This window comes from Xiphias gladius, chromosome 12 (genome assembly GCF_016859285.1).
Source record: "Xiphias gladius isolate SHS-SW01 ecotype Sanya breed wild chromosome 12, ASM1685928v1, whole genome shotgun sequence".
Taxonomy (NCBI): Eukaryota; Metazoa; Chordata; class Actinopteri; order Istiophoriformes; family Xiphiidae; genus Xiphias; species Xiphias gladius.
Genome location: NC_053411.1, coordinates 14,797,752 through 14,810,058, shown reverse-complemented (window position 1 = coordinate 14,810,058; position 12,307 = coordinate 14,797,752). Strand labels below are relative to the sequence as shown.

General features: G+C 43.5%; 1 protein-coding gene across 1 annotated transcript; it reads left to right on the top strand.

Annotated features, from left to right (window-relative positions):
- Window positions 1–189: 189 nt before the first annotated feature.
- si:cabz01101003.1 (ubiquitin carboxyl-terminal hydrolase CYLD) lies at window positions 190–12,078 on the top strand. Its single transcript, XM_040140505.1, has 17 exons — window positions 190–298; window positions 550–775; window positions 1,883–2,000; window positions 2,726–2,883; window positions 3,009–3,581; window positions 4,004–4,109; window positions 4,388–4,854; window positions 5,760–5,925; window positions 6,662–6,803; window positions 7,353–7,475; window positions 7,921–8,012; window positions 8,170–8,233; window positions 8,706–8,910; window positions 9,056–9,164; window positions 9,532–9,650; window positions 9,875–10,082; window positions 10,180–12,078. The coding sequence occupies exons 2-17, from the start codon at window positions 605–607 to the stop codon at window positions 10,362–10,364; spliced, it is 3,006 nt and encodes a 1,001-aa protein (XP_039996439.1). The 5' UTR covers window positions 190–298; window positions 550–604; the 3' UTR covers window positions 10,365–12,078.
- The last annotated feature ends 229 nt before the right edge of the window (window positions 12,079–12,307 follow it).

The following is a 12,307-nucleotide window of genomic DNA, read 5'->3' as shown; positions in this document are numbered from 1 at the left end:
AAAGAAATACAACAACGTGTGTGTCCGTGTGTGTGTGTGTTTGTTTGTTTGTACCACCTTCCAACGTGCACATCAAGTGTAGCCTGTGTAGAAATGTGGAATTTCCCCCACTCCCGCTAATGCCCACGGGCGCGCCGGTTGGCTAAGACCACTCTTCCCCCGCGGAACTTTTCTCACTTGCTATTGGCTCCCGCCGGTGTCAGTCAACCTGCTTCCTACTTTACGGTGCCGTTTGTTGTTGAAGTGGAGCTCCTTTAAATGTGCGGAGAAATGTTGACGGTCGGATCCGATGAAGTCGGTAAGTTATTTGATAAACGTCTAAGGTTATTACAAGTTGATCATTTAACTTGAAGATATGGCAGAAATGTACCCTGTGCTGTTTAAAACGGTTTTCACCAACGGATTTCAGTTTCAACATGAATGAAGAGAGTTCAAATGTGAACGTTACTCAACTCTCATTACCTGACGTTACCGTCACTTGAGGTGAACGGGCACGCTTCGGGCCTCCTGTCGTTTCTTTGTAAATAATCGTAATTTTTAATTACGCAGGTAAATGGTGGTTTAATTCCTCTGTGAACCAGCCACATATAATGACACTTTAAAGATGTCAGGAGCTCATGAGCAAAATAGGAAGCGCCGCCCCCCGAAAATGTTTTTGATCTCGACCGACCTGAAGATCCAGGACCAGCTGGAAGGTACCATTCGACTGCAGCGGGGGTACATCTGCCAGGAGCAGGATTTGGGCAAGAACAGAGGGGACTGCCCATGGGTCAAGGTATTAACATATATTTACATTTACAGATTTACACCATTAAAGTTAGCACATGGACCTACCATAGAAAGTAGGTCCAGTATTTCAATATTAAAATAATCATTAGTTGCAGCCATTTATAAAATACTTGATTATTAGAAATTAACTCCACCTCGACCATCTACAGCTACTTACATATTAATGCATGAATAATAACAAAAATCTAATGATAATGAATATGATAATATAAAACTCATATGGAGACATTCTTCTGAGTTATCAGTAATTTTGCTTTTAATGCTTTATGTACATTTTCCTAATTAGGCTCACATACTTTTAGTTAAGTAACATTTTCAATGCAGGACTTCTACCTGTGACAGAGTATTTTTGCAGTGCGTTAGTAGTATTTTTACTTTTAAGTAATGGATCTGAATACAGTCTCCACCACTGCTCAACAGCTATTTTGACAATCAACAGATAGTTTCAGTCGCTTTCATTAACATCAGCTTATGAAATTTAAGGATTTGCCGCCTTCCTTTTATCATAAATGACAGTTTACCTTTTTTTTTTTTTTTTTTTTTGGTCAAAACATGCAACTTGAATAAGTCACCTTGGGCTCAGGGAAATTATAACAGTAATTTTTCACTATATTCTGGCACTTTTTAGGCAAAATAATTAATTGATTTATCCATAAAATTCTTTACAGGTTAATTGATATTGAAAATAATCATTACTTCAACTTAACTTTATTGCCTTTAATATAAAATTTGTCTTGCAGCCGGGTTAAACATAGGATTCATAAAACATATGATTAAAAAATGTGCAAAAATAAATGCCAAAACCCACAACATTAGCACACATAAAACAATGTACATCAAGTGACGGTGTATCATTGGAGCTGAAGTACATCCAGACATCATTCAACCCAGTTATCAGTGGTTCATCTGAGAGACTCCACATCAGCTGACTCATCATGAGTATTTAACAGTTTGATGGCATGAGAGATGAAGGATTTTCTCGCCTTGTTAGACCTGTCATATTTTACTATTGTTCTGTGGTTTCTTTCCGTTCATACTCACCCCTAATATGTTCTCTCCCACATATTTGCCTTTCTCCTGTTTTCCCCCGCAGGTGTTAGACAATGGCGTCATGGTAAAAATAGAGAGGAAGTTCCTGCTGGAAGTCCCGAGTGACCTTAACGGCCTGTTGGAGCCTGTGTCGGAACCGGAGGCTCGCCTAAAGCTTCTAAGTGATACACTAATAGTTGTAGAAGTAGTTTTACACATAATACAAGTAAATATTGTTAAAATAGTAGTAGAGGCAGCAGCTGTTGTAGCAGTAAAAAGTTTATTTGCTAGCATTACTGTAATGGACATGTCTGTGTTAGTAGAAGTAACATTATTGTAGAGATGAATAGATTTTAGAAATATTGATAATAATGATAAAAGCAACAGTGAATAGTAGTAGTAATAATGTAAATAGTGGTATTAATGATGAAAGTAGTAGTAGCCAAATAATGACATTTTTAATAGTGCTAGTGCTAATCTTACGTCAGTAGGAGAACAAAGTAGATTCTTTAAAGTGTTACTTGAAATTAGGGCCACTGCACATTTTTTTTTTTTTTTAATATGGAACATGTGATCTCTATGAAATTTGAGAGGCTCTGAAGCCAGAGTGTAAAAAAATTTGTAAATAGGAGGTAAGGCCAGATCAGAACTATTTATTTATTTATTTGTGTGTGCACCGACTGATCGTTCACTGTAAATAGCTCCAAATCTGGCTTACTTTTAGTGCTCCCAACAGCATATTCACACTGTAATGGAGGCTTATTACAATAATAGTGAAGCATACAAAGGAACCAACAAAGTCCCCAGAGAACTTTACACAGATTTAATTGCCAGTATTTATTTCCTCCTGCTGTAGTAAGGATGTCATTGTTTTATTGTTTTGATTTTTTTTTTTTTTTTTTTTCAGCCAATCCCAGGAAGTTGCAGCAGCTGGCCACTTTGCCTGTTGATACCCCGCTCTGGGTCCAAATAGGCCAGCAGGACGAGCTGGCAGAGGCAGAGCTTAAATACATCGGGCCACTGACCAGAGGGGGCAGCGCTGTGTATTTTGGGGTACAACTCAAGGTAAACTCGCAGAAAAAGTCATCCCACGGAGTTCTGAGGGATTTTACCTATTCGGACTATTGTAACCTGTGATTGGCTCACTAAATCCCTCGTTCTCTCTTTTTCCGTCTCTGTTGCCGCTCCAGGGTTCAGCGGCGGGTAAAGGAATGAGCAACGGCTCCTATAAGGGCCACCGGCTCTTCACCTGCCCCGAGGCCTGCGCCCTCTTCCTGCCGGCCAGTGACATCAGGATCCGTCACTGGTCTAGCAGGAATGGCTCTGATGCACACACGCGAGAGCGAGAACACCACCACCACCACCAGCAGCACCGCAGCAGCAGCAGTAATCACCCCAGCAACGGGCACCATAGCAACAACATCCGCCCGAATTATTATCTTCAGCAGCAGCAGCAGCAGCAACAGCAGCAGCAGCAGCAGCAACAACAACAGAATCAGAGTCGTCACATTAGTTTCCAGCAGAATTGTCCCAGCAGTCCTCCTCAGCTGCAAGCTCTTGGCATCCTCCCCCGAACAGCGGAGTCGGCGCCCATCGCTGCTCAAAACCAGATCCCGGTCCGAGGCGCCGTGTCGCCTCCGCTGTTCCATGTTGGCCAGCGGGTGTGTTTCCCCCTGGAGGACACTGTGTATGGCGGTGAGGTGCGCTACTGTGGTCTCCTGCCTGGCCGGTCATCATCAGGGATGTACGTCGGCGTTCTGTTGGTCAGTACAACACAGGGGATAAAACTGTAAATTTTATGAATATAAATTAGTGCAGGTTCTTATGATTTGGAATTCTAATTATTTTTCAATCATATTAATTGTCGGAAACATTGATGGCTACTTTTTGCAAACGCAAAAACTAGAGACAGTTCACACATTACCTCATTTACAGCACATACTATTCTGCAAAAATCGGCCTTTAGTCTCATTTTGTATGTTTGCTTGGATATCGCAGCCACCTAGTTTTTGTTTAATGTATCCCCACAGCCTGTGTCTTTGTGACTGAGCTTCCTTTATCATAACTGGGGGACTAGTATCTTTTTGTCAGTATGTTTTTTTTCTCAAAGTCTCAATTGCTTCTTTTTGCGGATCGGTTGCCTCTGTGTCAGCCTGTGGTTTTGTGCTTGACTCGCACCTAACAGGACGCTCCCGTTGGGAACTGGGATGGGCATTACAGGGGAGAGAAGCTCTGCCACATTCCTTCCCCCCTCTATGGACTACTACTGCCAATCACCAAGGTTTCCTCAGGTATAGCAAATGATTTTTAACATGACCGCAGACTCTCATTGTATGTTTTAGGCATTAGTTGACCCTTTTATTCTGAGCCCTTAATAATTATTAGGGAGCAGGTAAGAGTTCACTGTTGCAATGTTTCTGGAACATGCAGTTATAAAGCATATTTCAGAATGGAAAGAATGAACACTAAAACAAGCATTGTAATGGGATGGTGGTGTTTAAATTGAAATCAGATTGAAATCTCAGAATTAACTGTTGTCGCAATTATTGTTTGTGTTCTCTGTCCTAAGAGCCAAAATCCTACCGTCACAGTCCTCCTCACCAAATGCCCAAATCCATTCTGAAACTATCGCTACCCCCCGTCACTAAACCAGGCCCTTCGTCGCCATCCGCCAGTGCTCCCAAGGTCGCCTTGATGCCCCCCACCAAACAAGCACTTAAACCCCCTCCACTGCCGCCGCCGAAACCCACCCAGAAACCCCTGCCTGCTCCCCCTCTCCCCCCTCCGAAACCCCGCAGTCCAACATCGCCCGCCGCCCCGGAGCAACCGCAACACACCAACGGCGTGCACGGCCCTCTATCCCCGCTGAGGTCTCCGGATGACGTCAAAGCTGCAGGGGAGAACGCAGAGGCGGGACTGGAGGGCGAGCTGGAGGTGGGCTCGATGGTGGAAGTGAATGACCCGCCCCTTTTTGGAGTCATTTGCTGGATTGGACATATCAACGGGATCCCTGAGCCAGTGGCGGGAATTGAGCTGGTAAGGAGAGTTAGAGTACCAAGTTTTTATACTGGTTTCATAGTCTCAGTTTAAGGTTCAGTCCATTGTTCAAACGTTATCTAAAGGGTAACCTTATCACCGAAATTCAGAACACAGCATTGGTTCCTTTTTAATAGTCTCAAATTAATCTATTTTCTGTTATTTTCATTAATGTATCTAAACAAAGCAGAAGAGATGTCTGTATTTGAAGTTATAATCAGACGACAAACACAAAATGATGATTTTTTTTTTCATCATAAAGACAAACACTTTAATTTTGTACATGAATTAAGCTCAAATTGGGGTCTTTAAGCTCTGTTTTAGTCCAGCTTCGCACTCATTTATGTGGTATTCTCTGTACGCTACAGTTTCTCATTTCATCTCATTTGAAAATGGGATTGCAAGGGTTAGATTGAGATCTGGATTGTAGAGAAATGAGCCTTTTTCTGTGAAAAGTTAGTGCCTACTTGTTACATTTCCACAAAGTCTTTCATAACCATGAAGTTTTCTCATAAATCTTGAAATTATTTAGTAATTAGTTTAATGTCACCCTAACAATAAGTGCTGAATTCGACTTTGTTGTTGCGAATTTGATTCTTGGTGTATGTTGATGACCAATACACTGCATTTCCAGTAAACTTAGTGCTGACAGTATACAGGAATTCCACCCACTTTGTCTGGTTTTTTTTGTTTCCAAGTAGCAGTTACATAAAAAGATTTGCTTTGATATATTACATTAATAGATTCCTTTTTGCCAACAACAGTAATCAGAAGTAGTGACTCATATAATAACGTATAGGAGTTTATCACACTGCATATAACACTGATCAAACAAACCCACTGTGTGTGTGTGTGTGTGTGTGTGTGTGTGTGTGTGTGTGTGTGTGTGTGTGTGCGCGTGTCAGGACCAGGAGCTGTCTGCAGGAACGGATGGCAGTTACCTCGGTGAGCGTCACTTCCGGTGTCCGGCCAACAAGGGGCTGTTTGTCAAGCTTCGCAACTGCAGGAGGGACTCCAGGTTCCCTGCCCCGGAGACGCCTGTCAACCAAGTGGAACGGTGCAACTCTATAGGTAGGAAAACGTGGTTGTAGCGTCTGACGTCCGTGGGTTTGCGAAGGGGGCTGGTGGGGGAGTTTGGATTAATCGCTCCAAGATTACCGCCGCCTTGGCAGCTACTGCAGCCAGGAAATCCCAAACTTTGAAGCTAGTTATCGAGCCCGGATGGAAGGAGCAAGCAGCATCGAAGCAGAGCTGAAAGAGATCCAGCATCCAGATAAAAGAAAGAAACATACATCATACACTCAAGATCCACATCAGAAGAAGGCTCTGAATTACTGTGGAGAAAGACTTTGACCTCTAGAGAGACTCTAGGGCCAGTAGAGAAACTGAAAGCAATTCTCCCCAAAGCCATGATACTCAGGAGCCATGTTAGTGTTTATATGAACATAACAGTTAGAATTTTATGGAGGCGCTATACAGTGACTCATGTACGCCCACAGTTACTCTCAGACGGCCATGACTGGGCTTCTAGTGACACTCAAAGCTCAAAGCTCCGCCAGACTCCCTGTCGTTCCAGCAGAGAAAAAGGAAAGTCTGACAGTAGCTCGCCAGGGTTGTTAGCGCTGACTATCAGCTCTACCTCGATGTCCCTGCCTCCTACAGCTGTTGCTCCCCCGCTCTTCTGCTGCAGTTGTTGTTGTTTGTTTTTTTTTTTAAATACGCTTTGAGCAAGGTTTTCTGGCCAAATCTGAGGCTGTGGTTGCCCTTTACTATTTAATACTGTCTTCTGTGTCCCCGCGGCCCCCAGCCTTTGCAGAGTGGGGCAGTGAGCGCGTGGAGGAGCACACGCCTCCTGTGGACGGAGACGAGGCCAGGGAGCTCTACCAGGGCTGGAAGAGAGGCATCCAGGGCCATCTCAACTCCTGCTACCTGGACGCTACTCTGTTCAGGTAAAACCTGGGACTGTGTATTCAGTCTGGGCTAGCAGAGAGGATTGTCAGGATAGAAATGTCTTTTAATATGGTTAGTATGTCAACATAAAAACAGCTTAGCGTACAGAGACGCACGTAAGACTACAGGTGATCGATGCGTAACATGACATAAATTCTTATTTGACAGTTAAAACTTGATGAGAACGTGTGTCAGATCTTTAAACAGGTACACATTTTGTCGTAATTTTGTAAAACATCTTGGTTACTCAACCATTGTCCCTTATTCTTCATAAACCCTGTTTGCTTCCCATGACAGTTGTGTAGTCAGTGACAGGTTCCTATAAATAAACCTTGGTGTTACTTCTCTCTGTTGCTGATTAATGTGTAACACAAACAGATTTATAACCAGCTTGTGAAAGCTTTCATGTTGCTAACACGGCTGTGCTGCTCTAGTCACTCAGACTGTCGCTGTTTCTCCACTAACAAGAGCACTTTTCATCCGTAATTTGGATGAGCACAAGAACTGGGTTTTGTATATGACCTGTGCGTCCGTTTCCGTCTCTCTAGTCTCTTCTCCTGCTGCAGTTCAGCAGACTGGGTGTTGTTTTGGCCGTCTGACCCCGAGACTGACCGAAACTCCAGTCAGGCTCAAGACCTGCTGCGCTGCGAGATAGTCAACCCCCTTCGAAGGTCAGTAAATGCGTTTGTGTGTGGGGCGGGTCCGTACGTCATTCGAATCAGATTGTGCCCAGGAAATTTATAGGCAGGGACCAGCCATAACATGCAATGAAATGTAATGTGGACGGTCCCCATTCCATTTGTAAAAATCAAACATTTGAAAGATTAAAAGGAAACGCCGGCAGTGACTGGATCAGAAGGTAAATGATTCAAATCATTAACAAAACAGATTTGATCTGACTCCGTCTTATCAGTCGTGAAACCTAAATAAAACTATAACAATGGTGTAGTAAAGTTGTACACCCTTTAAGAGGAGATTAATGTCACGCTCCTCGTGTGTGTGTGTGTGTGTGTGTGTGTGTCTGTGTGTGTGTAAAACTGATCAGATTGCTCCTAAGCATTTAAAAAAAAAATACAAGTCTTTCCTAAACCGTCTGTGTGCTGGTATGTTTCCAAGGTATGGCTACGTGTGTGCCAGTAAGACCATGGCCCTGAGACGACTGCTGGAGGCTGCGAATAGTGACACCGGCTTCACCAATCAGGAGAAAGGTATGTGTGTGACAAAGCCCTGTCGCCTCTGGATTCCTGTCCTTACCCCTCTGCCAGCTTTCTGCAGATGTACTCTGTATGTGTGTGTGTGTGTGTATGTGTGCGCGCGCGATCACACTGAGGAATGCTAACACGCTGCTCTTCTTCTGTCTATCAGATCCTGAAGAGTTCCTCAACAAGCTCTTCCAGCTCCTCAGAGTCGAGCCGCTCCTCAAGATCAGGTAATGTCGCAGCCACTGTTGTTGTTGTTGTTGTTGTTTTGGTTTTTTTTCTCTCTTACCTGCACCCGGTCACATTCACACCTACGCCCTGCTTCGCTATCACACAGGCCGCTTGCTTTTCTTTGATATGATCACCTGTTGCAATGGCTGGGAGTTGGCTTCTGATCTGAGACGATAATAAGGCTGAGGTCAAACCTGCAGTTAGTTTTCTTTTGTATAAATCATGGCTGGGTGGTATTTATGTTCCCTGATAAAGTTTTCACTGCTCAAGCGAAAAGTCACATGGACTAAAAATGAGCTCAAACACTGTATTACATAGATATTAAATAAGCAGTGAAGTCATAAGCGTAGAGAATCAGACTCAAATCTATTTGGCATTTTTTTTTAATGCACCGCTCGTCTCCACCTCTCATGTCTAAATTTCTTGCCTCTTTTTTTGTTTTCTGTCTTCTGTTTCTTTCCCCTCTTCCAGATCGATGACTCAGCAGCCTCAGCAGTGCCACCTCTACCAGCTCTTCCCGCCCACCCTCCCCCCCTCTCCCTCCACGCCCTTACCCCACTCCCCGGTGGACTCCCCCATCCCTCTGTCCTCGCCAGCGTCCAGCCCGATGAGAGTCGCCAGCGTCCAGGCCCTGCTGGAGTCCTCCTTCCTCCACGCCGGCCTCAAGTTTGTCGAGGTACCAGAAATGCGCTCAAGATTTCAGGGCAGGGGAATTTTGCGGCAGAGCTCAGCCTGTTGTTAAAAGCAGTTAGTGTATTTTACCTTTTGAGTCACCCGAAACAACGTTAACTGATAAGATGGTGTACCGATCGCTCCTCCAGGCTCCCTCCTGCCTCTTGCTTCTCATGCCCAGGTTTGGGAAGGACTTCAAAATGTTTGACGCCATCTTACCCACCCTCAGCCTGGACATCACAGACCTGCTGGATGACAGTGAGGACGATTTTTGGGAGGCTCGTCGATATTTTAGCATTTTAGTTTTGTTTCTGTTTTGATTTTGTGTATTTCAGGTCTGTTTTTCAGTTGCATACAGATCCGATTTTAGTTTGAATCATTTTAATTTGTTTTAGTTTACAACTAACAATTAACGTGAACCAAATATCATCTTAGGTCAAATCTTTTTTTGTTGTACTGTCCCTACTGTCTGTCAGCAGCAAAAAGTTAAATTGAAGATTTTGGGGTTTGTTTTTTTTTTTTTGCTTTTTTTTTTTTAGTTTTCACTGAACTTGACCTCATCTGTTTTTTTTTTTTTTGCTTTTTTTACCGTGTATTTACCTCCTCTCTTCGTCCTCTTTTCTAGCTCTGAGGCAGTGCAGTATCTGTCAGGCTGTGGCTGAATGGGAGTGTCTCCAGTGTTATGAAGATCTAGACATCACGCCCGGTCGTCTCAAACAGTACTGCCCGACCTGCAACAAACAGGTAGCCGCTTCTTACTTTCCACCTGAGACTATTGTGGAGCCAGAGGCGTAAGAAAGTCCGGAAACATTTTTCCAAAGTGTCCTACTCTCTGTTGAGGTGGATTGATTTATTATGTAATAATATTATAATAATAAGGAGGTATTTGCCTAATTTACAGCACTCCGACCTTCATTTTCTCCACCTTACGTATCTCTGTCTGCTTTTACACTTCTATCGATTATCAGGTCCACAGTCACAAGAACCGGATGTCCCACAGCCCGGTGAAGGTAGGTGTCCCCGGGGGACCGTGGACCGGCCCCCTGCACTACACCCGCCAGCGCATGTCTCTCTTCGCTGTGACGTGCATCGAGACCAGCCATTACGTGAGCTTCATCAAGCACGGGCCCCTCCCCACCGACTGGCTGTTTTTTGACAGCATGGCAGACCGGGAAGGTGAGAGATCTCAAGTCCTGTTAACGTACGGTAGATTCGAGTTACCGGATCGCACGTAACACGAGAACAAAAAAAAGAGCTCCCGTTTCTCACCCAGGTGGCGAGAACGGCTTCAACATCCCCTGGGTGAAGGCGTGTCCTGAGGTGGGTCGCTACCTCAGCCTATCGGAGGAGGAGCTGCGCAGAGTCGACGCCGCCTCGTTACGGGAGCCCGCCCGCCGCCTGCTCTGCGACTCCTACATGTGTCTGTACCACAGCCCTGAGCTCAGCCTGTACAAGTGATGCGGACGCTCAGCGCAGACACGCACAGATCCTACATGCTGCACAACTGATTCAGCCATGTTGTCCTCAGGTTCTCAGTCTCATACAACTGTCAGAAGAAAACAGCGTACACACAGAATCTTACCTTTTTTTCCTAGGAATAACAAAAAACCAGTCTTGCTTTCAGGTTCACCAGCTTCCATTTTCCAGTAGAATATGAGATGTTCATTATGCCAGTGAGCACAGAATGAATCCAGCTTCTTGGGCCCTGCTTACACTTGGCAGTAAAATACATCTCGGATGATCCCAGCCCCGGTTTGTGGAACTCGTGCATTACCATTACATTCAAGTCACGGAGCTAAGCATCCGATTTTCCGAAAAATAAATACCCAGTGTCTCCCGACTTTAATTCCGGATCCAAACGAAGACAGTGGTTGGAAATAAGCTGATACTTGCTGAGTAAGGTTTTTTTTTTTTTTCAACAAATGGGATCCTTAGCGCTGTGCCTCAAATGCAACGGTAATACATGAGAGGCACAAAAAGGAGCTGCGGTGATTCTATAACCAGCGAATCAGCTCTAAATAAAGGTATTACTGTTCCCAAACTGCAGTGAGCAAACACTGAGATCAGTGCAGTTTCATTGCAGATTAGAGCCTGACCAGTACATCAGCTGGGTTTGTATTATTGGCCGATATCAGTTTATCATAGATATATTTATATCTGCATATACGTTGGCCCATAAGTAACGGGAAAATGCAGCACCACCACATTTTTAAAGGAGATTTAAAAAGTCTTGTCCAGAGAGCCCTAACAAGACTATAATTCCATTTTAAAACACCCAGCTCTGTGCATATCTTGGTCACAATTCTTTAATGGACTAATTTAAGGAATCGTTGACAAAAAATTTTGTGTTATGTTGTGTTTATGTTTAAAAAAAATTAATATAGGCCGATGTATTGTTAAGGAAATGTTATGACTCTCATTTATCAGTATCAAGTATCCAGCATCGTTCAGGCTCTAATGCAAATTCATGCAAGATCATATCGAAGAAACCACCTGGTCAATGTGAATTTACTCTCAATAGGAAACTTGCCAGTTAATTCAGACAGGGTTTCGATCTGTCCCCAAAGCAAGGTCCCGAAAGGAAACATTTTAATAGCCCAGATCAGATGCTTAGTTCGACTGTGCAGCAATCCAATATGAGAAACGTGTAAAATCTGAACACACTCAGGATGCATTAGAGACTTTTTCTGCCCAGGTGTACTGCGGCTTGAACTGAACCCACTCTGGTTAAACTGTCTCCATGAAACGAACCCTGAGCAGCGCCTAAGAATAACATATAATATCTTCAGACAAAGTGCGACAGTCGTCAAAATTTACACGAGGACAGCAGTATGACCCGCATGGTCTAATGTGCCGCATGAACAAATTGCCTGCAGTTTGTTAGTTCATGAGCTCTGTACGCTCATGAACTGAATTAGTCTGATTGGTGGCAGTACTGACACTGATACCTGAGTTTACCTGTGCCTTGATAATACTCACACACTGTAAAGAACCAATGTGCCTGTAACCTATAACACACGTACACTTTACGATTCAATTTGCACTCCTTCATTTAAATGTCAGTGTGTGTATATAATAGCATTGCCTTACACTGACTGTAATGATTGCACACAGATGTTTAAACTTTTGTATTGTTTAATATAAAACAGCTTTTAACAATAAGGATAAAGGTCTCAGATAATAAAAGATTTGATACTCTTCTTGTTTGTTTACGTCTGTTTTTTTGTTTTTTGTTTTCGTTTTCCAGGTTCTTATTTCATGCTGATATCATTCAGTAGCTAGAAACAAGGTACATTATGTGAAAATTCACCCATTAAATGATATGAATCAAGTATATCTCCTCTTGTTTCCGATAAAGTTTATTAAAACAAATACAGCAAGAAACAAACAATATACATTGT

Coding starts and splice junctions, on each gene's coding strand:
- si:cabz01101003.1 (XM_040140505.1), top strand. CDS start 605: ATGTCAGGAGCTCATGAGCAAAATAGGAAGCGCCGCCCCCCGAAAATG. Junction 776..1,882: donor GGGACTGCCCATGGGTCAAG/GTATTAACATAT, acceptor TTTCCCCCGCAG/GTGTTAGACAATGGCGTCAT. Junction 3,582..4,003: donor TGTACGTCGGCGTTCTGTTG/GTCAGTACAACA, acceptor CGCACCTAACAG/GACGCTCCCGTTGGGAACTG.